This window comes from Aulonocara stuartgranti (genome assembly GCF_965226115.1).
Source record: "Aulonocara stuartgranti genome assembly, chromosome: 7".
Taxonomy (NCBI): Eukaryota; Metazoa; Chordata; class Actinopteri; order Cichliformes; family Cichlidae; genus Aulonocara; species Aulonocara stuartgranti.
In genome coordinates this window covers 25262888-25284599 of record NC_138945.1, presented here as the reverse complement: position 1 = coordinate 25284599, position 21712 = coordinate 25262888, and the positions used below count along the sequence as shown (strand labels likewise).

The 21712-nt window shown below is 40.7% G+C and overlaps 1 protein-coding gene across 1 annotated transcript in view; it reads left to right on the top strand.

Annotated features, from left to right (window-relative positions):
* Positions 1–1940: 1940 nt before the first annotated feature.
* lrrc75bb (leucine rich repeat containing 75Bb) overlaps positions 1941–21712 on the top strand; it is a 38557-nt gene continuing 18785 nt past the window's right edge. The window contains exons 1-4 of the mRNA XM_082542260.1: positions 1941–2061; positions 2169–2477; positions 15873–16001; positions 17898–18010. Of these exons, the coding sequence (XP_082398386.1) occupies positions 2190–2477; positions 15873–16001; positions 17898–18010 (530 nt within the window). The 5' untranslated portion in view covers positions 1941–2061; positions 2169–2189. The remainder of the gene's footprint in view (positions 2062–2168; positions 2478–15872; positions 16002–17897; positions 18011–21712) is intronic.

The window sequence follows — 21712 nt, the reverse complement described above, 5'->3', positions numbered from 1 at the left end:
ATCAGGCAGTGACCATTGCCCAGGCAAAACTGACATGCAGGGATGTCGGGTGCCTGTGCACACTAAATTCTGATCTGTGAGTGCTTTAATGCAAAGCATTTCACACTCAATCATTAACAGATAGCACCCAAAGCCACAGATATTCTGTGGCAAAGTCCTGAAGTTGTTGGCGAATGGTGTGTGGTAAAGTAGTGGTGACCTCCAACCAGGTGTCATCACAGATACACATGTTGAGGTGCATGAACAAAACTGGGGTCATCCCACCACTGAAGCCAGTCACAGCCTGCTATATGGAAATTGAAAAAGAGGCCCAAACTAGAGAGGGACTCTTAGAAAAGGTTACATAAGTTTGTTTTCACACACACTCACACACACACTGACATGCACACATTCTCAGGACATGTTCAATCCTGTTACTTTGCTTTGTTTCTGCAATTATGTCGCTTAATAAATACGATGAACTTGAGGTTTGTGTCAACTTGAACTGATAAATGTACCTTTGGATCTTTAAAAAACACAGTTTCTGTGTGTACATAAGGATTTTTGGTCACAAATATCAGTTATTTGACTTTCTTGACTTTTCTTGGAAAGTCAGTGGAATTCATCCATGCTTTAAACATGTTTTTTGAGTTTTGATAACAGGACTGAAAAAAATGCAAGCATCTTTGGCTTACAAGGCTTGTTAAACTTGTTAACATGACAGCATTACACAGTTGCTGCAGATTTATCAGCTCCACGTCCATGATGTGAGTCTCCTGTTCCAACACATCCCAAAGGTGCTCTATTGGACTGAAATCGTGTGACTGTGGAAGACATTTGAGAGGACATTTGAGAAACCAATCTCAGATAATCCAAGATTTGTGATGTGGTGCATCACCCCGCTGAAAGCACCCATCAGAAGATGGGTACACTGTGGTCATAAAGAGACATGGTCAGCAGCAATACTCAGGCAGACTGTGGCATTTAAACGATGCTCAGTTGGTTCTAAGGGACCTAAAAAAATGCCAAGAAAATATCCTCACACTGTTACACCACCAGCAGCCTAAACTGCTGGCACTAGCCCAGATAGATCCATGCTTTTTTTTTTTTCAAAGTCTGATTCCTACCATTGTAATGTCACGGTGGAAATCAATGCCCATCAGACCAGGCAACATTTTTCCAATCTCCTGTTGTCCAATTTTGGTGAACCTGTGCAGATTATGACATTTATTTTACTGTTTTTAGCTTATAGAAGTGCTGATCAGTGTGGTCTTCTGCTGTTTTAGCTCATCTGCTACAAGATCCAGTGTGCATTTAGAGATGCACTTCTGCGTACCTTTGTCATAATGAGTATGTATTTGACCGACTGTTGCTTTCCTATCAGCTCAAAGCAGTGTGACAATTTTCCTCTGACCTCTGACATCAGCAAGGCATTTTCACCCACAAAACGGCTGATCACTGGATATATTGTTTTTCAGACCATTCTCTGTAAACCCTATTGATGACTGAGTGGGAAAATCCCAGTATGACAGTCTGACTGACACCAACAGCCATGACACGTTCAGTCAAGTCACGTAGGTCACATTTCTGGCCCACTCTGATGCTCACTTTGAACATTAACAGGTCGTGATTGTATATTTAAGTTGAACATGTGTACCTAACAAAGTGGCCAGTGAGTGTAAATACCACTGAAGGCAGGTGACCCATACAGACGCTCCAAATCTCAATAAACAGACGCATCAAAGCATCATGTTGTGATAACAAATTTCACCAAACTGACAAAAACTCAAACTAAACATATTTTCTGGATGCTTTTATTTTTATTCACTTTATTCGCACCCAGTTTCAGATTGTAGTTCAGCTTTAGCCAACTCTAATAGCTATGCAAGAAAACTCAGCTGAGTGTTTTCCTGCACTCTCAAGCTGTGCAGCGAGTACCGATCTGATTGGCTGAGAAGAAACACCATCCCCGAGTAAAGCGAGGGATGCCAGAGTGCTTAGGCAGTGCATGGACAGATGCAGACTGAGAGAAGACGTCGGCGAAACCAGCCGCACATTTACGGTGGCGATGCTGTGCGGTTGGTTAGTAGCCTTCAAACTTTGAGGCACTATTTTATGCATCTCCTCACATTTCAAGTTAAGTGTGATGTTTTGGCTGCACGCTGAAAATTCGCTCTCCGCACCAACAGTGACACATCCTCCCAGGAGTGATGGGCTCTAAGTTGACCAGACAGAGAAGTCTCGATTTTGATAGCAAATTGTCAAAAAGGAGACGCCAGAGGAATGATATTCCTGGAGAGAGCGAGAGGAGTGGCGGCAGGAGCGGAGACTTCTTGTTTACCTCCCTGATGCTCAAGTCCGACAAGCTTCCAGGGATGCTGCGGAAAACCAACCACAGCCCATATGTCAGGCGGGTGGCTTGGGTCCGGGAAATCCAGAGGCTTCTCCGAGAGCAGAAGATGGAGCAAGCGGCCGAAGTGCTGAAAGTGCTGAGAAAGGCAAGAGACCGAGCTTATTTTAATCATGCATGCGCTTACTGTGGAAGCTTGGGGGAGGGGGGACTACTTTATTCCTAGTGTACCTGAAACTTTGTGACTAAAGAATGGAAGGTGGTTTTTAAGCAACTGGCCTTCTTAAATCGCTAGGAAGCTGGTTTTGCGTGAAACTGTGTGCTTAATGTTTGAACCATCCACAAGTGCATTTGTAAAATTCTGTAGTTCAGTTTTTGCATGTCTGCTAAAACCTGGTCACGTCTAACAGAACATTCACTAAAAGCAGAAGTTCAGCATAATGATCACACCCCAGCTAGTAATAGCCTTTGGCCATCAGCGTTTCTGATTTCTAAAATCCTGTGCAACTTCTCCTCAAATGAAGGCATGCTGAATAGTTCCATAAAGTCTGTTTCTTTGGTTACATTCTGGTCCAATCAAACATTATTATACTATGAATAATGATTTTATTTTGTTGTTGTTGTACGGCATTTCTTAACACATTGTTGCAGAGCTCTTCACAATTACAAAAAAACACATTAAAGATAAGTATACACAATCCATCATGCAAACACACAGGCACACACAATCTTTTGATTGTGTTTTTTCATAAAGGCATAGTTCTGTGCATCCATTTGGTTTGAGTTATATCACAAAAATACTGGATGAAAGATTAGAGAAACATATGAAACCACAGAAATTAGTTCTCAGTAGTTATTTAAAACACACCCACTTATTCAGCTTACCTGATAAACTGAGGGGGCTGATGTACTACAACCTCAAAAGAGTTTACAATAAAGTCAAAAGAGTTTCAAATTAGAGCTTGGGTCAGTATATAAAGACTGCTCAGATGACCGGAGCCTGGAGCCTGGCCATACAAGGCTATAAAGGCTTTATATGAAATTAGTAACACTTTGAAATGAATTCACAAATTTCACTGGATGTCAGTGAAAGGGAAGCCAGGATAAGAAGGGTGGTGGCCATGTTTTTTGTGAGCAGCTGCAATTCTGGATGAGCTGATGATGGGCTAAGCGGGACTGAGGGACGCACATAAAATGTGAGAGATGAGAGAAAATTAAAGTGCGTACTAAAAGCTCTAAATTATGGGTGGGTCTAAATGATCTGTGTTTGATTTATGCATTGTTTTTTGGTTGAACGAAATAGGTTTGAATGAGCTTAGAAATGTGAGATTAAAAATTCAGATGCTGGTGAAATATTAAGATTCAGATGATGAAGATAGAGATGATAAACTCAGGCTCAATATTTTTATCAGCCTTTTATATTAACACTGAAAGTGTGAGTAGGCAGACTTAAGAACCTGGGGTGACTCTGTTTACCAGTCAAGTTTATAGAGTATACAAAGCCTGTATATAATGTAAATGAATGGCATGTCTGTTCACTGCTTTCATTGTTAAGAAGGCTTAAGAAGCAGTTTATCCAAAAGTCTTGGAGGTTATAATACACCATTGTTAAAAATAGCTCTAATCAGTCCCCGATCGAAACACCTTTCTTTCCCCAGCTTCATAGCTCTGAAATAATATACAGGTCTAGGGTAAGGGAAGCCTTTCTTCTCTCATCTGTTACACATTGCTGTGTGTTGCCATCTCTGGGTTAATCCTTGCTCTAGATTTATACAAACTAGAGAAATAAGAAAAAATAAATATTTTTCAAGCTTGAAGCCTGAGCTTCCTGCTGCCTTCTGTTAGCTGTGATCAAAGGGAACAGTTCTGAAGTTCAGACAAAAGCAGTTTTGATCAAGAGGGCCTCCTGTCATGAAAAGTCCCTGCCCATCTGTAGGGTGCTGTAGAATAAATTATACAGATGTGTGCAGATTAAAGCAGGAAACAATGCCGATGGGAAGCTCTCAAAAGTCTGAATTAAAGACAGATTTATGGGTATCCTTCTGCTAAAACCAATAGCAGAGCACAAAATAGGATGAATTGTTAAGCTTCATACACTATTTGCATGAAGCAGGAGGGAAGTGACTCATACATATTCCTTTAAGACTTCAAAGTGTCTATGTTTATTAAAGCAGACCTACAGTCACTCATTTCTTTTTATTTTTTTAAAGGATTTTAAAGATCAACATGTAGATTTGTTGGTCGTGTGCAGGGGCTGCTTTCTCCATAGCTCGGCATTTAAACTGCTCACGAAGCACGAATAGTCTCTCCATCACTCAGTGAGGTGAAGCCAGAGCACTGCTACGTTGTTGGGGCTGAAGCCAAGTGTCTGACTAATAATACTTCAAGACTGGAGGGAAAAAAAAACTGCCAGTTGATCTCCTGTTGTTGTTCTCTAGCAGTAAAGCAGCTTTTCCTCTCAGGGACGGATGGTTTTGGAGATAATCACCTCGAAGTGATGGATGCTGGAACAAGTGTCTTTCACATCGAGGAAGTCGTTTCAAAGAGGAACGAATAACATCGGCCCCCACATGATATCTCTGTGGTAGATCTGCCTTCTGGGCCATTAAGTTAATTAGTTTGGGATCTTCTAGATATTTATTAGCAAACAAAGAATCAGCAAATACTGATATTAATTACCAATATGTAGCTATGGAGAAAACAGTAATTAAACTGCTCCACATTATTGTATGTGACCTTTTTAAAGATTAAGATTAGTTGTCAGAAGCACACTCATTTTATTAACTGGAAAAACATCCTAAATAACAGTGGGCTAGAAATGGATATAAAAAAATACATGGAAATGCGGCATATAAAGCAAAAACATAATTTGTACAATTCTAACAAGCTTGAAAATCGATATTTGGTATGGCCACCTTTAATTTTTCAACACAGCCTAAACTCTCTTAGACAAGTTTTCTTGTCATTTGTTTAAGTTGTCTTCAGGAATAGTTCTCCAGGCTTCTTGAAGGATATTCAAAGCTCTTATTTGGATGTTGGCGGACTTTTGTTTCGCTCTCTGTCAAGATGATCCCACACTGCTTCAGTAATAATCAGACTCGGGGAAGCCAATCTATGACTGATAACATTCTGCTGTTTGTTCTTCATTGGCAGTGTGCTTCAGATCACTGCTGATAAATGCACCGGACGCTTTCCCAGTCGTATTGCATGAAGAGTCAAAATCTGACTCTAGTTTTCTACATTCAAAATTGATCAATTTTGACAAGATCTCTGACACCACTGGTTGAAATCCAGCCCCAAAATATGACAGAGCCTCCGCTGTGTTGCACAGATGGCTGTAGACACATCACTGTTGTACCTCAATGTAAACTGACGATGATTTAAACCAGAAATTTAACATTTGGATTCATCGTTTCATAAAACATCTTGCCACCAATTTTTAGTCCAGTTTTTGTAATTTTCATCCCGTTCTTTAAGAATGGCTTGTTGACAGCCAGCCTTCCACTAAAACCGTTTTGATGCGGGTTCAGTGAGCAGTAGATGGATCAGCTGAAGGGTCAGATGCATCTCTCGGGTCCTGTGTCTGATCTCTACAGGATTTTTCCTATTTCTTAATTAGATGACTTTCAGATCTTTTTTAGACCTGCCACTTCTTCTTTTGTTCACCACTTGTCCGGTTTCCTTTTTTAAGACACGCTACGTCAAGTTTTTGGCTCTTTGGGAATCACCTTGTTGGTCTAAAAAAGCTATTTTATGCCTGCTAACTGTGTTATCTTTGGCAATTTTTGGATATCCAAGTAAAGAAGTGGAGACGTGTGTTTTGCTGCTGGTAAGAAAATTTGGCTCTTTGCTAAGTTGTCTGTTATGCGTAGACACAATACCAGTTATTCAGTTGACTTAAAAGCCTTTTAATGATTGAATAAGTCAGAGGTTGGTGGTCAGTGGCTTAAAAGGAAAAAAAACTCTGAAATTGGTCAGGTGAAAGGACTGGACTGAAAATGAGTGAAAACGTAGTCAGTGTCCACTGTTAAAGTTTAAAATGTCCTGAGAAAGCTTGGAAAACTATTCCTCAAGACCACTTAAAAATTACAACAGCCTGGCTCCTTGGAATTAAAATACAAAAGAAAATCAACTTGCCTTAAGTTTGTTAATATGGTAATAACAGTATAGCTGGATTGCAGCCAAGATGCAACCCTCTTAATGGCAGCATTCTTGCTTATGTACATGCGAGGTAATGTTTTAATAGTCTAAATAAAAGCTTCACACTGAATCACGTCGGGGGGCTGCTTTGAATGGATTTTACAGTGTGACTGGTCCTAACGCTGATGAGTTAGCAGCTAACAGAGCTCTGATTAGAAAATCAATTATTTACATGTGTAGGCTATTTATTGCTAATCATTTTCAGTCAGCCAAATTAGATAGATAAGATAGATAACTCTTTATTGTCATTACACAGTCATACCTAGTACAGTAGTACAACGAAATTGGTGCCACGTCAGCACTTAATAAATAAAAGAATAAGTGAATGCTTATTGTACATTATTTTTATTGCACACCAAAAAAGTCAAGGGAGGTAGCCATTCAGGTCAGCTGTTAGCACTGATTAATATCTAACTGTTACTGTAACTGTTGTAAAAGCTGTCCTTGAGTGTGTTTGTTTGTGACCTCAGCAACCTAAATCTCCTGCCAGACGGCAGCAGCTTAAACACCCGGTGTCCTGGGTGTGTGAATCCTGTAGGATGCTGCGTGCCCTCTTGAGACAGCGAGTGCTGTACGGGTCCTTCAGGGAGGGAAGAGGATGTCCAATGATTTTTTGGGCCATGTTGATGACCCTCTGAAGTGCCTTTTTGTGTGCTGAAGAATTATACAGAGATGCAGTATCTCAGCACACTTTAACTTGAGCAACAGTAGAAGACGATCAGCAGCTCCCTCTTCAGGTCCATTTTTCTGAGGATTCTCACAAAAATGGAGACGCTGTTGGGCCTTCTTTACAACCGTCGAAGTGTTTGAGCTCCATTGGATGTCTGTGTCTATGTGCACACCCATTAACCTGAAACTGGACACCCTTTCTACACACTTCCCGTTGATGCTGAAGGGCTGCAGCAGGGACTTCCTCCTTCTGAAGTCGACTACCAGTTCTTTTGTCTTGGTGATATTGAGGTCCAAGTTATTGTCTACACACCAATCCGACAGCCTCTGAACCTCAGCTCTGTATGCTGTCTCGTCGCCCCCAGAGATGAGCTCCACCATCGTATCATCTGCGAACTTAATAACTGCGTTGACTGGGTGCTGATACAGTCATGTGTGTACAGAGTGCACTGTAGGGGACTTAGTACACAGACTTGTGGAGAGCCGGGTTTAACCCTTTAGAGCCGATCGGAGCGGGAACGCTCTGTTATGCGTAACTATTTTTAAATCCCGGTAGCACTGCAACCACGTAAGCTAGTGCAAAAAATTTTTTTGCATATGAAACCGGAGGAGTTGTACTTACATATTGTGCCATCAGCTTGTCCTAGGTCACGGTTTCCTTCCACATAAAGCTTTGCAAAAACTGCATAAAAAGCGCTTGCAGGAACAAAAACATAATATTCCAGAAACACGCTTTACCAATCCGATCAGCTGTTCATAACACTTCCTACGTTGGAATAGACGTCAGCGCGAACTTTTGCATTTCCGCCATTACCTGCCCGAAACCGGAAGTGACGTCATTTTCGCGGAAATGTAGTCTTTTTTGCGATCAGGGCCTCAGGGCCTATACTGCTCTTTTTAAAAGTTATCTTTGACTTTATGACTTTCTGTGTCGTTTCTGGGATGCTTAGGACTCATATTGCACTGCTGGAAATAGTTTATTTTGATGCATGTGCTGCTTTTTTGCAAATTTGCAGTATAATATTTATTTTCGTTTTTCCTGCAGTGTATAAAAATTGGTGTATTTCAAAAATAAAACTATGAAGACACTCAAAATAAATTTCCTGTGGTGGGAAACTATTTTGTGCAACTTTTTTGTATTTACAGTTTTGAGGGATAAGCCTCTTAAATTTCTCTAACTACAAATATATGTTAAAAAATCAAAAACGATTTTCAATTTTTTTGTAGTTTATTGCACTTTTTTGCAATTTATGTAATTACTATGCACTTAATGAATACATATTATTAAAATCTGGGCTATAATGGTTGTATTGATGTATAGCAACTTGAAATGCTCCCAAAAATGGCTCCACAGCATGTAAAAATATAATATAAGCTCTGGCGGACTTGGTTCTATGGTAGGTCTTAAAGGGTTAAGGCTGAGGGCTGAGGAAAGAAGGGGACCCACTCTAACTCTCTGTACACGGTCTGACAGGAACTCTCTGATCCAGCAGCAGGTGGTAGAAGGAAATCTGATATCGAGCAGTTTAACTATTAGTCCGTCCAGGAGTTTCGTATTAAAAGCAGCAGCCTGGCATAACACCCCTGTTGTTCCAGGTGAGAGATGGCATTTTGGACAATGGCATCTTCAGTTGATCTGTTAGCTCTGTATGCAACCTGGAGCGTGTCGAGTGTGAGTGGCAGGCAGGACATGATGTGGCATCGGACCAGTTTCTCGAAAAACTTCAGTATAACAGGTGTTAGAGCAACTGGTCGGTAGTTGTTGAGGCTGCTAATGTTGGTACACTTTGGCAGTAGGACAATTGTGACCGACTTTAGGCATGGCAGGATGCAGGACTGGGACAGTGACGTGTTGAAGATCAAAGTGAAGACCCCAGCCAGCTGGTCTGCACATTCTTTTAGGACACTCCCACTCACCCTGTCTGGACCGGCGGCCTTCCTGGGGTTCACTGCCCTCAGTGTGCACCTCACCTCATATACCTGCACCATGAGGCTTGGGCTGCTGCTGTTGTCCGATGTTTGAGCTGCGGCTGCCTGTTGTCCCTTCACCGTGAAGCGTGCAAAGACGTGGTTCAGTTTCTCCGCAAGCGCCTCGTTGCCCTCAGCCATCGTGGTATTTCCAGGCTTGTACTTGGTTAGGTGCTGAACTCCCTCTACATTTTGTTTATTTGACTGTGGGGGTATGATAGATCTGAATAACATTTAACCTCCTTGTACAGGGGAGGGCAACTAGTACCTGGCTTCCACATATGTGAACATCACATTTTGTGTTGTCTAGACCAACATACTTAATTTTTGCTCTACAAGGGCTTGATAATTTAAAATGAATGTCCTCATATGTGGATCTCATTTTTCTCAGAAAAAATCTGGTAAAAAAAAAAAAGGTAATTCTTTGTTTTTCCATTCATCAGGTCCCAATCAGCCCAAATAACAAAGAGAAATTAAAAATGCATGTCATGAAAGAGTTCAGGTCTTAGGAGGTTAATGTTTCTTCCAAATGGGTTAGGGTTAGGGATGTGCAGCTATAATGCTAGAAATGCAGCACCAAGCTAATGCAGGGAAAAGCCTGGCTTTGTCGAATTTGCTTCATAATACAGCCACCGAGGGAAGGACTTAGCTCAACTCTGTCTGAGAGAAACAAAGTATATCAGCAAGTGTCTTTAAAGCTTGCTTGCTAATTAGCATGTGTTATAAATGTTACAAATAAGTTAGAACTTCCTGAAGTTTCAGGTGACTAACAGGGCGCAAGAAGTTTTTTGTTTGTGTAACAGAACCACAGAAGACCCGTCCACGTTTGCATACTTTTCAGCATCTTTATTCACGGCTTTTGAAATGTACAAAACAGCTGCAGCTCTTCAGCAACAACAGTCAGAGAGCACAGACTTTAAGCCGGCGAGTCATGATTGCGGATGCCGTGCAGGTGCGTCTGCCTCCCCTGCAGCAGCACCGCAGACTACACCCCGCCACACTTTGTATCTAGAAACAGTTTGGTTTCTATACACAGGCTAATGAACAAGCTAGTTTCAGAAATACTTGACTTTTTGTAAAGCCAGCACTGGATGCAAGTGTCTACTTCAAAACCAATATGTAGTGACTCATATTAGCGTTCCCATGTATCAACGTGACAGCGAAAAGCAACAACCAAAATATCATAAAATACAGAAATAGTCATCTTACTGTGTCCTGACACCTGTGACCAAACATACAGACTCCATCCTACCCTTACCAAAGTGTTGTTTAAGTCTTTACAGCTTTCATTTTCATATTACAGCCATGATATTTTGAATTTAGTCCAGTCAGTGAAGAAAAAAAAAGGGTTAGCATAACTGGAGTTGGAGCATCCTTCACCTGACAGCTCTGGCATGTTTCTTCCTACATAAAATGGTGGGACTGGATTTGTTGCACTCTGCAATATATTTAATTGGATTCTAATGAACTGCATGTGTGGGATGATGTTCTGCGGTTTGGAGCTCATCGCTCGATTCAGACTTTTTTGTGACAAAGCACACACCAGATTAGATATGCAGCTTTCACAGGGGACATTTGTCGTGGGATCTGAAGGCACACAAGCGTATGCACAGGCATCGTCTCAGTGAGAAATAGCAAAACATTTCATGCTTTTATAATTAGGAATCGGTCGGATTAATCCACGGGATCAGATCTTGTTTTGCGTAGTTGAAATGTCTTTCGATTTAGCTGTGAATGCTCCACAAAGAAAAAAAAATCATATCTGATGCCGCAGCTGCGCTATGGTTAACACGCATCATGATCATAATCTCCAAAATCCTCTATGCCTCCACTTTTAGACGCATGTGGCACCTTCTGTCTCCAATTAATGAGGTTTATTGAAAGGAGAGCTGGTCTGGAGGATAGCCCGGCGTCAGGGAATCCCACAGATCTCTGCTGTAATAAATCAACACAAAAGCTGGAGGAGGAGAAAATGCTGATGGGAGTTTTCCTCTTTGCCTCCACTGTGCCCCGCAGTGTTATGGCTGTCAGCACATATAGAGCATGTCTTACACAGTTTCAACCTCCAGCCTGCAGTTTGAAAAGCTTTTCAGTTCATATAGAGCTGACAGTATTTATTTTTAAGCTCCACGGCCTCTTGTTGCATGCTTACATAAAACTGCCATCACAGTAAACTGTTAAAGGAAGATCGGCCAGTGAAACACGATTTTATATTCTTTTCGTATTTAAAAAAAAGGGTCTGTAGTCTGTTGATATATCTGAGTAGGGAAACTCTTTAATTTGTCTTGAACTAGGAAAAGACGTTGATGCTTTATGCCTTTAAAGACCAGATTTCCTTTGACTTCCTTTCCTTTTGCTGCCAGCCTTTAATCTTCGGATTATTTGGTCTCCTCCGCTTCGTTCATATCTTCTCCGCCGTTTGTTGTTTCTTTTTTTAAATATGGCTTGTTGTGTGTTTACGTGTCGGCGTCTTCATCGAAAAGGTGGCTGACACTGCGTGCTGCTGGGGTTATTCAGCGCGTCTGAAAACATTACATCTCAAACACTCAAACTTCAATATACTCTATTTACATTGTCGCCACAAACGAAAATAAAGCCCGGTCAAAAAATATCATCAGCCACCCCACTGGGGATGTGACCTGTTTTATGGTTTTATTAAAATCTTCTGCACATCACACAGTCTTCTGGTTATGAACTATCAAGATTTAAAAAAAGCGACGTTAGATTGAATCAAAAAGCATTATCCTCAAATGGATTAGAGGTCTTACATTTTTTCCCATTTCAACTGGTTAATGTAAGTATCCAGCTCCAAATATCACACTGATTGCCCATTTTAGCATCCCTGCATTCAGCCCTTTAGTGGTGCACCTGTGACAGAGGATCTGTTGTCTTCACAGCATTTTTTTTTTTTTTTGGGGGGGGGGGATTATTATACATGTGACGTCTGATGCATCAAACAGTTGAGAGGAGATGCAGTTCACAGCCTCACACCATTTCCTACAGTTTCAGGGAAACATCTCAAACCAGCAACAAAAACCATCCTCTTAGTTGTGACTGAACATGCTACAAGTTTTATCCATGTTGCAAAAGTTCTTTTTCGGTGTCTGTAGCTTTACCTTTGTTTAATGAAATAACCCTGGCCTGAGAACCAGGCAAAATAAACTTGTGTTCTTGCAGGTTGCACAAGTATAGCTATAGTCCTCTCACATGTTAACTGAACCCTGGAGTTTACCTGTGCGTGTTTTGATTAAAAACCCACATGAAACTCTGGCAGAAATTGCTACATTACGCACAATGTTGTCGGATGTGGTGGCATTACTACTAGATCTTCATTTCTCAGATGCCTGGGGGGAGTGAAGACTCTCGCATGTACTTGTGCAGGCAGAAACAGTTAAAGTTAGCAGTCTGACAGGTTTGTCTCTGCAAACAAAAAAAGGTTGCACTGTGGATCCCGGTGGGCTGTACTGAAAGCCTGAATGAGGACAATTGTACATTGTTATATGTATGTTTACAAAGCTGAACAAATTTTTAAGGTCCATAATCTCTTGTTGTGTCCTTATGTAAATCTGCCATCACTGTAAACTGTAAGAGGATGGGCCAGAGGAACATGTTTTTCTATTCTTTTCATGCTATAAAAATGCCAGTAATCTCTTAATATGTCTGAGTAGATCAACTTCAATTAGTAAAAGATTGTGATGCTTTATGCTTGTGTGCACGTCTCTGTAGATCAAGCTTTTTTAACATTTGCAAAGCAGATACAGGGCAACAGAAGTTTCATTTTCTCCACCACTGTGTTGCTATAATATGACAATGGTGCTCCCCACCCGTAGCACCACTCCACAAAATCTGCTCACGAACAGCTTGAGCAACATGACAATGAGGCACTGATCTACCCTGCAAACTGTCTAGCGCTCAGTCCAAATGAGCATCTGCAGGATGGATTGAAAAAAGCCCAATCAGCAGAGGCACTAACCAATAACGATCTGCTTGCCAGTGTCTAGATTGAAGGTTTAGCTTCAGCAACATTATGTGCCCAAAACTGAGTTTGGCTGACTACCTAAACATACTGAATGACCAGGTTTGTCCAACAGGTGATATTTTCTCCCCTGATGGCAGAGTCATAGTCCAAGATTCACTGAGCTCAAAATGTGCAAGAGTGGTTCAGGGAGCATGAGTGGTCAGATTCTTCCATCATTAACACAAGATGTTGGCAAAGAAGTAATGAAACCGTGGACAGAAATACATTTTGTGACACTGGATAAGTGTTTGACTTTTTGGGGTTTTCAGGCCAGAAGGTAGAAAGTCTTGAAAGAGTGACCAGACCCTAAAAAATAATGAGTCATTTCTGTTTTGTAGTCTTTCATGTGGAGAGTATTAGATTTCCTGGTACCAAATGGTAACACTTGGCAAAGAAGCTTTGATCCAGTTGTGTAAAATACACTTTTTGGCAATTAAAAGAAGCTTCTCCAGAAGTCTGTAGTGTAAATGGTAAATGGCCTGTATTTGTATAGAGCTTTACTAGTCCCTAAGGACCCCAAAGCCCTTTACACATCCAGTCATCCACCCATTCACACACTGGTGATGGTAAGCTACATTGTAGCCACAGCCACCCTGGGGCGCACTGACAGAGGCAAGGCTGCCAGACACTGGCGCCACCGGGCCCTCTGACCACCACCAGTAGGCAACGGGTGAAGTGTCTTGCCCAAGGACACAACGACCGAGACTGTCCAAGCCGGGGCTCAAACCGGCAATCTTCCGATTACAAAGCGAACTCCCAATTCTTGAGCTATGACTGCTAGCTACTGCTAGATGCAACTCTCTAAAGGATAGGCCTAAGAGGAAAACACCAGGATCATTTTAAATTTTCATTTTAAATATTCTACTATGTTCTGTAGATATAAATGACCACAAGCTGGAAATTAATTTACTCCCAGAAGCAATGAAAATATGTTCCCCAATCAGAAGAGAACAGAGAAGGGAGAGAGCAGTTGATCTTGTACAAAACAACAGGGGTGATATGCAATCTGTGAAGAATCTTATACTGAGTCGCTCTGTCTATTGCATATGAGGGCAGATTTTATAATGCTCCCTGCCAGTCATCCTCTATATATTCTGTGCCTGAATCCTTTTCCCACTTATGAGCAATATTAGGCAGCTCATATTCATCAGAGGAACAGAGAAGGGAGTAGAATAGCGAAATAAAAGACTTCCCAGATTAAGGCTCTAAGACAAACCGCTCTATGATGCTATAGGTAGGTAACTGAACCCTGTAGGTAGGTAGGTTAATAAAGTAGAGGTGAGATTAGAAGATAAAAAGTGCCTAACTTTCAAATATCCAAAGAATTGTTCCTTTGGACACATTATCTCCCCGTCCCACAATAAGGAGAAGGCAGATGAGCCAGTGCCAGCAGGAAAGTCAGCATTTTGGACAATAAGGGACAGCAAGGATTTCATATTATTCCTTCCAAGGTATTTAGTAATATAGTGCCAGTCTTTAATACTGTTATATAAAATAAGATGGTGCTTTACCACTGGGCTTATATTACTGACATAACGTGACCAGACTCCATAGGAAGCGTGGAGAACTCCAAGAAGCAATACATGATTCCAATTTAAGATTTGCATTAGCCAAGACCAAAGATGTGAGCATGGCAAGTCTGGTTGTAGAACAGTAATTTAGGCATGGAAAGGCCACCCATGTCTGTATGTAACTGTAAAGGTATAAGCCTCTGTCTAGGTTTTTTGCCATGACAGATTCATTTAGAGAAGGCCTTTTGTATATCCTGAATATTCTTCTGGGCAATTACAGAGGAAGCATCTACAAAGTTTATAAAATATGAGGGAGGATATTCATTTTAATGAAACTAATGTGGCCTATCAGAGAAAGTGGTACGTCATGCCAAGGTCAATGTCTTTTCTTTTTATTGAGGAATAAACTGGAAGAAAATTAGGTTTCCACAGGTCCTTTAGGTTTGGCAATGTTTTGATTCCCAAGTAAGTAAAACCAAATACAGACCATTTGAAAGGAAAAATTGTTCATTATAGTTTAGTCCACAAATTTTACCAACCTCCAACAGCTGGTATAGTTCTTTCGTTTGAAAGCCTCAGTTTTACTCCTCTTTTATAATTGTTCCTATTCCCACTCAGTATTGATAAATCAATTGAATCATGTCAAACAAACTTTTTGAACGCAAAGAGAAACTACAAATTGCAGTCGATCATGATCACCAACTTGAAAATATTAGGTCTTGTTTTTCATCTTTTTATCTTCTTTTTTTCTCTTGTTTTTTAAAGTCATCAAAGATGTATGCTGTATAATTATATTACAGTGGGAAAAGAACAGTTCAGAGAGCTCATTAAATGCTCACAATTACAAAGACATTTGGCAATGATGAGTGGATGTTAACTACAACTGTATATTCTGTACACTGCCCAGCACACCCTAATCAGCTACGTTGGGTGGAGAAACACAGCTATGATGGGAAACACTCATCAGCTGACCTTGTGTTAAGGAGCCGTGATGAAAGGGAATAATGAACATAGCTGACAATACTGAAAGTCTATTTTCAGTTAACTAGCTATGAAATCTCAGTTTAATATTTAAAGTGTGGTTCAGTTGAATCAAATTCTGTTTTTGAAATTCTAATCCATGGGTTAGAAAGAGTAAATTGAATCACTCACATCCTTTTTCTTGTCTCTCCTTTAGGATTTGGGACTTCAGGGAACGTCACTCAATGACATTTTGTACAAAAATGCAGCGTTTCTAAACCTGGTGGACCCCATTTCCCACGAGTTGCTGCTCAGCCTTGCCCGGGACCTGCAGTGTCCAAAAAGGGTATGAATAAAACAGTTTTATTCATAGTGAACATTCAAAGCAGCTGTTTGTTTACAGACTTGACACCAGTAAAAAGGACAAGCAGTACATTTCACACAGAGGCTACACGCACGCCTTCATTAGCCACGCTTAGATGCTTGTGTCATATTCATTGTCATGCTATTGCAATAACAATGAACCATCGGTTTGCTTTGTGCAGGCACAAATGCAGAAGACAGGAAGAATGGAAAATATTGTAAGCGCTGACTCATTAGCATGAAAGGTTAGGGATGAATATCAGGGCCAAACAGAACCAGGGTATGACTCTTCATTGTTACTCTGCGCTCGGTTAGCCCAGTTGCAAGTGGGAAGCAGCTATGCACCAGGTGTATTAAATTACCTGCTCTGGTTGGGTTATACTGGAAAGCACGGTCAGGTGCCAGGCAGCCAGAGGTCAACAGAGCTCTTAACCTCTAGCTGCCTGGCTTTAGGGGGCTCATTACCCTGGCACTAACAGTGAGGGAAGTTTGAGGGCTTTGATAAATAGCCAGAAAAATCAAACTGGGGAAGGTAATGCTTTCCTCTTGGAACTGGGAAATCTAGGAAAGAGCAAAGAGAGATTTTCCAACACAAAATTTGAATTCTGCCCAAAAATCAAAGCCACTTTTTTTTTCTTTGTCCAAACTGGCAGTCGGCTCGTTTACTTGCAGCACAGCATACAAATCAGACACGTTGAAATTCAAAGTACATTTCAATCTAAGGTAAGAGGCTGAAGACATTACAGAATCTACTCAGAGTGGCTGTAAAACATGAACCCAGAAGCTATTACGGATACAGTTATGAAAGAATGGCTGCCACAGGGGGAAAAAAACGTCCTTGTGGTGTAGTTATTACTTACTGAGTTCAGATGATAATCACCTGGAAGAAACTCTAATCTTATCTTTGTTTACTTCAGCGAGGAAAGCCCTGGAGGTAGGGAAGAAAAGTGAGAAGCTGGCAGCAATGTTCTCCTGACTGGCTGGCGACCCGTGGCAGGATACTGTGTTAAACGTGACAAGGGTGTATAGCGGCAATGTGGTGGATATAGGGCCCCGCAGGTGCTTCTGTGGCCAGTATTTTCCACCTTAGATTTATTTAGGCTGAGCATTCAAGGGCATACCGTGGGTTAAAACATACATCATATGCCAGTGTCTTGTTTTAATGCAGACCCATTATTAATGCTTAGCATTGCTTATAGAGTTACAGTACTGCACTCTGTCAATAACTCTGGAGCACGCATTTTTCTAAGAACACTTTTGCTCTGTAAATCAGCATGCGCTGCTTAACATCGTGCTCATTCATCCAAGTGGCTGAAAGAGAAGCACTGAATGTTTTGAAGCGCGTGACATGTTTGTTTGTCACCCAAGAAAAGAAGAGGCAGCGGGAACGGTTAATCGCCTTAAGGTAAATTGGCCCTGTCTTTTTTCCTCTCTCGCCGCATTGCCTCTTTCTAGTTGTCGTGTTGTACCATTAATTAGATTTAGCCTGCCCAGCGCAACCCGTTCCAGTGTTTGACGGAGGAGGGAGAGCGAAGAAAAAGAATGTAAAGAGGTGCCGGAGAATCAGGAAGGAACAGGAACGCAAAAGAGAAGCTGAATTACTGAGTCATGTGGAAAATGTTTAAAGCAAGACAAAGAAATACTTTGTAAACATGTAAAATTTGGTAGTTTCACAAGTATTTTTTTTTCAGCAGTAATAAAGGAAGAAAATATATGCTAATTACTGACTTTTAGTATATCTAACATCTGGAAAAGCTGTCCAGTATCACATTGTTTGCTTAGTTCCCTGTTTCAGGTGTGCTCATGCATGAGGAACAGTTTGTTTATAGATTTGTGGCTTGCTTTTCTGTCCCTCATTCGCCCCTTTTGTGTGTTGCAGGAGACTGACTCGTTTAAGTCTACTAACAAGATATGTCGCCAGCTGATTTACCACCTGACCCCTCACTCCAAGTGGACAAGACAGAGCGTGCCCAGGAGAAAGTCCCAGGCCTGGTGAGTGTGTTCTCTTGGCTACCGCCTGAAACTGTGCCATCACACAGTAAATATATCCTCACCGTGTGTGTCAGTGTGATTCACAACCCTCCGGAGCATCTGTGGAATAAAGCAAGTGTGGAACAATCTCTGTGTCTAGGAATATGTTCCTTGACTTCTTGCTAAGCCCTGCTCCTCTTAGCTCATGCAGCTAATCTATCTCCAACTTACCAGGAGAACAGTGCAGATTTAAGATCCAGTCAGATCCCCTGGCAACCACCAGTCACTAGAGGAAAATGTAAAGTCCTCAACCAGCTTGCAAGTGGAGGTTGCAAGGATTTGGGGTTGCTTGGGGTTCACTGACCAAGCTCTAGATTTTCCAACATAAGGAGCCCAGACAGGAGAAGAGAAAAATCAGCGTCTCATTTGTAGAGATAAGCTGCTGAATTTGATGGCTGGAATGATTGTGTGCAACAGATTTTATATCAATTTGCGCACTAATAAAGCTACACAGCTAAGATAACTGCTCCAGTTAGCAGAAAGGGGTTTCTTTGGCTCAATTTTAAATTGTTCTTGCTGTTTTGTCTTAAAATAAGTCTTAAATATGCTACTAATTAGACAAAGTAAGGTTCTTTCTCAGTGCAGAGTGAATTTAACAATATGGGCTTTAAACTATTCAAGATCTGTATCATCAGAGCTGATCGGATCATTATCATTTATCATGTCATTTCAACAACAATCTGTAGAGCTCATCCTCTGACTGTGAATTAGGGCTGAACGATATATTGCATTTGCGATAATATCGCGACATGATCAAGTGCAATTTTCTAACCGCAAAGGCTGCGATTATACTCTGGACATGTCCAAATTCATGGGCTGCATCCTCCTGAGGCCGCATTTGTAGACCGATTACGTCACAGCGACGCGCCGAAGGCTATCCAAATTACTACCATATCCCAGAATTCATAGCGCGGCCCAGCCAAACTCCAGTTTCCAACAATGGCGGCCGCTACTAAGTTTTAAAATTACTCATACTAATCTTTCTGGGTCACAAAATAAACTTTTAACATATTTTCAGGCGAGAAAGTAGTTGTGTAAACATCAAATATCTGCTCGGTTTATCAAGATATCCCATATTTGCAAAAGTGCTTCGACGTTTTCAGAGGCGTCTGCTACCCACCAGCTCGACAGCTAGCCGGGAGCTCGAGGGTTACTGATGCGGCCGAGAACGGCACAACTCCCGGCACATCATTTTCAGATCACCGCGGAGTTTCGCTGCTCGGGTTAAACGTAATATATAAGTCACTTAGACAACCTAAAAATGTTATTGTTGGGCTTTTTTCAGTGTTTTGTTTGTTCGTGAGTAAATCGGTTTGGCTGAGATTAAAGTTATTAGATTAGATAAAATAAAACTTTATTAATCCCCCGGGTGGGTTCCTCCTTGGTTTTCACACAGCTGACTAAACGTCAAACAGAAAACTTATTAAACAGAAGTATGAGACAGTCGAGAATTTACACCAGTGTCTGGTTATATTTTAGATAGCAAGAAGCAGACGGCCGAGTTTATTAAACTCCACCGAGACAGCGGTGACGCTAATCAGAACTAGCCTTCTGATTCAGAAGGCTAGACCGTCCAATTTCACGCCTTTAAATTTTAAAGGCGTGTTTGTGTGTGTGTTTATACAATTGCTATTATGTTTGCACTTTATGTGTAATGTTACTGACTGCAGAGATCAGTAAGATGTGTGTATTTTTTATTTATTAGTTTTATTTATTTAATATTATTTTTTAATTGAATGACTGTCTAGTAGTTCACAGATGTCGAAAAACTGAGTGTGGTAAAGCCACTGATTTTTTTTATGTATATTTCTGCAATCTGCACATTGCACTGACTTTCATTTTAATGTTTACACCAGGGTTCCTTGTCAGCACTTTATGCTCAGATGTTTGTAAGCTAAAAATAAACTATTGTGTATGTTCAAATATACTGTTGTGATTGAAGAAGTTAAATAAAAATGTCAGTCATCAATTCATGCATCACCTCATGTCATCATAACAGAGGTCTGTCTTCCAGGAAAGAACAGTTTAAAATTAATGTAATATAGTATTGGCCATACTATATGATGTATTGCTTGTCTTTGTTTAATAATACAGAAGACAAAGACCTTAAAAAATAATCGCATATCGCATCGCAATCGCAATATTGGGGCAAAAAATCGCAATTAGATTATTTTCCATAATCGTTCAGCCCTACTGTGAATACATTTGACCTGCCCTGTCTGGATTTGTTTTCCATTTGGTTATTAGGTTATGATGTGAAAACTGGCAGTTGGAGTGGGATTTATGTTTCCTGCATGCTGCTCTTCTTAAAAACATTATTTCCTTGCTTACATTAGCCAGTCAGGGTTGCATTAGTAATACAACCAAGGGTACCATGACCACAAGGCGTAGCTTGCACTTCTAACCCACAACCAATCACAGGGGAACACTAAATGACAGGTTTCATTTTTTCTTTTAAAAAAATTGTTTACCTGATGTTTTTTCTTCTACCTAAATAACATTAGAGCTGATATGCCCTTACAAATCCTTGTGTGTAGCCAGTAATGATGTTTTTGTATCATTAATCAACACAAAACATAAAGACAAAAAATGTAGTATTCCACTGTTAAGGACATTTCTGTGCTTTTTAAGTGTTTCTTATATTCATTCACATAGTTTTGCTTCAGTTATGAAGCGATATGGTAAACTACCCACGCTGACATCGGCTCAGGTGGCAGAATGCAGACTTTTAAAGGTCGTCAGTTCATTACATGCAGCAGAAGGACTGATGAGCTTATGCCACAGAGAGGCGTCCCCCATCAATAATTCACAAAAATCGCTGCTCCCCCTACGTGTTGGTCAGAATTTGATCAAACTTGCATACAGAAATTACTTGATGGGTCTTCATCTGTGCAAACTGTGCTCAAGGTCAAAATCACATATGTTCAAAAACCTGTGAATTGTAATGGCTCGTGAGTCAAATGAGCATCACTATGGTTCTGGTCTTTACCACTTATCCTATTCATGGCTGTTGGTGGACTGCGAGCCTATCCCAGCTGTGATAATAACACTGGGATAGGCCGATGAACCGCTCTTTAATTTTTAATTTGTACTGACATTTATCTGATCACACCCCTGACCAAGATCCTTCCTAAGAAAAATAGAAGACGCATCTTTAACGCAGTTCTTTTCATCTGAACTTAAGTCCTCAGGTTACAGTTTTCCACCTTGTGCCCTGTATTTGTTTACATGGACATGTTTGTGATCCAAATCAACTTTCAGTGCATAGTCAGTCAGTCTAACACCACCACTAGCCTGCCTGTGCTCTCTTGCTTCATTTACAGTACATTTCTTAAACATCACTATAAGACTGGACTCTCACACACGTCACCACACATTTCCTATAATCCTATAATTCCTATAATTTATAATCCTTATCTTTATAATCTCTTCTGCTATTTGCACATTCTTTACTGTAAATTCCTAAGTTAATTTGTAAATTTTTGTAGTAAACTGTAAATTGTAAATATTGTAAAACTTTTCTTCTGTCATTTAATGGTCGGGCATTGTACAGCTACAAGCATTTCACCCCCATGTCATACTGTGTATGGTTGTGTGTGTGTGACAAATAAAATTTGAATTTGATTGACGTTTTAAATACAGCATATTATATCTGTGCATATG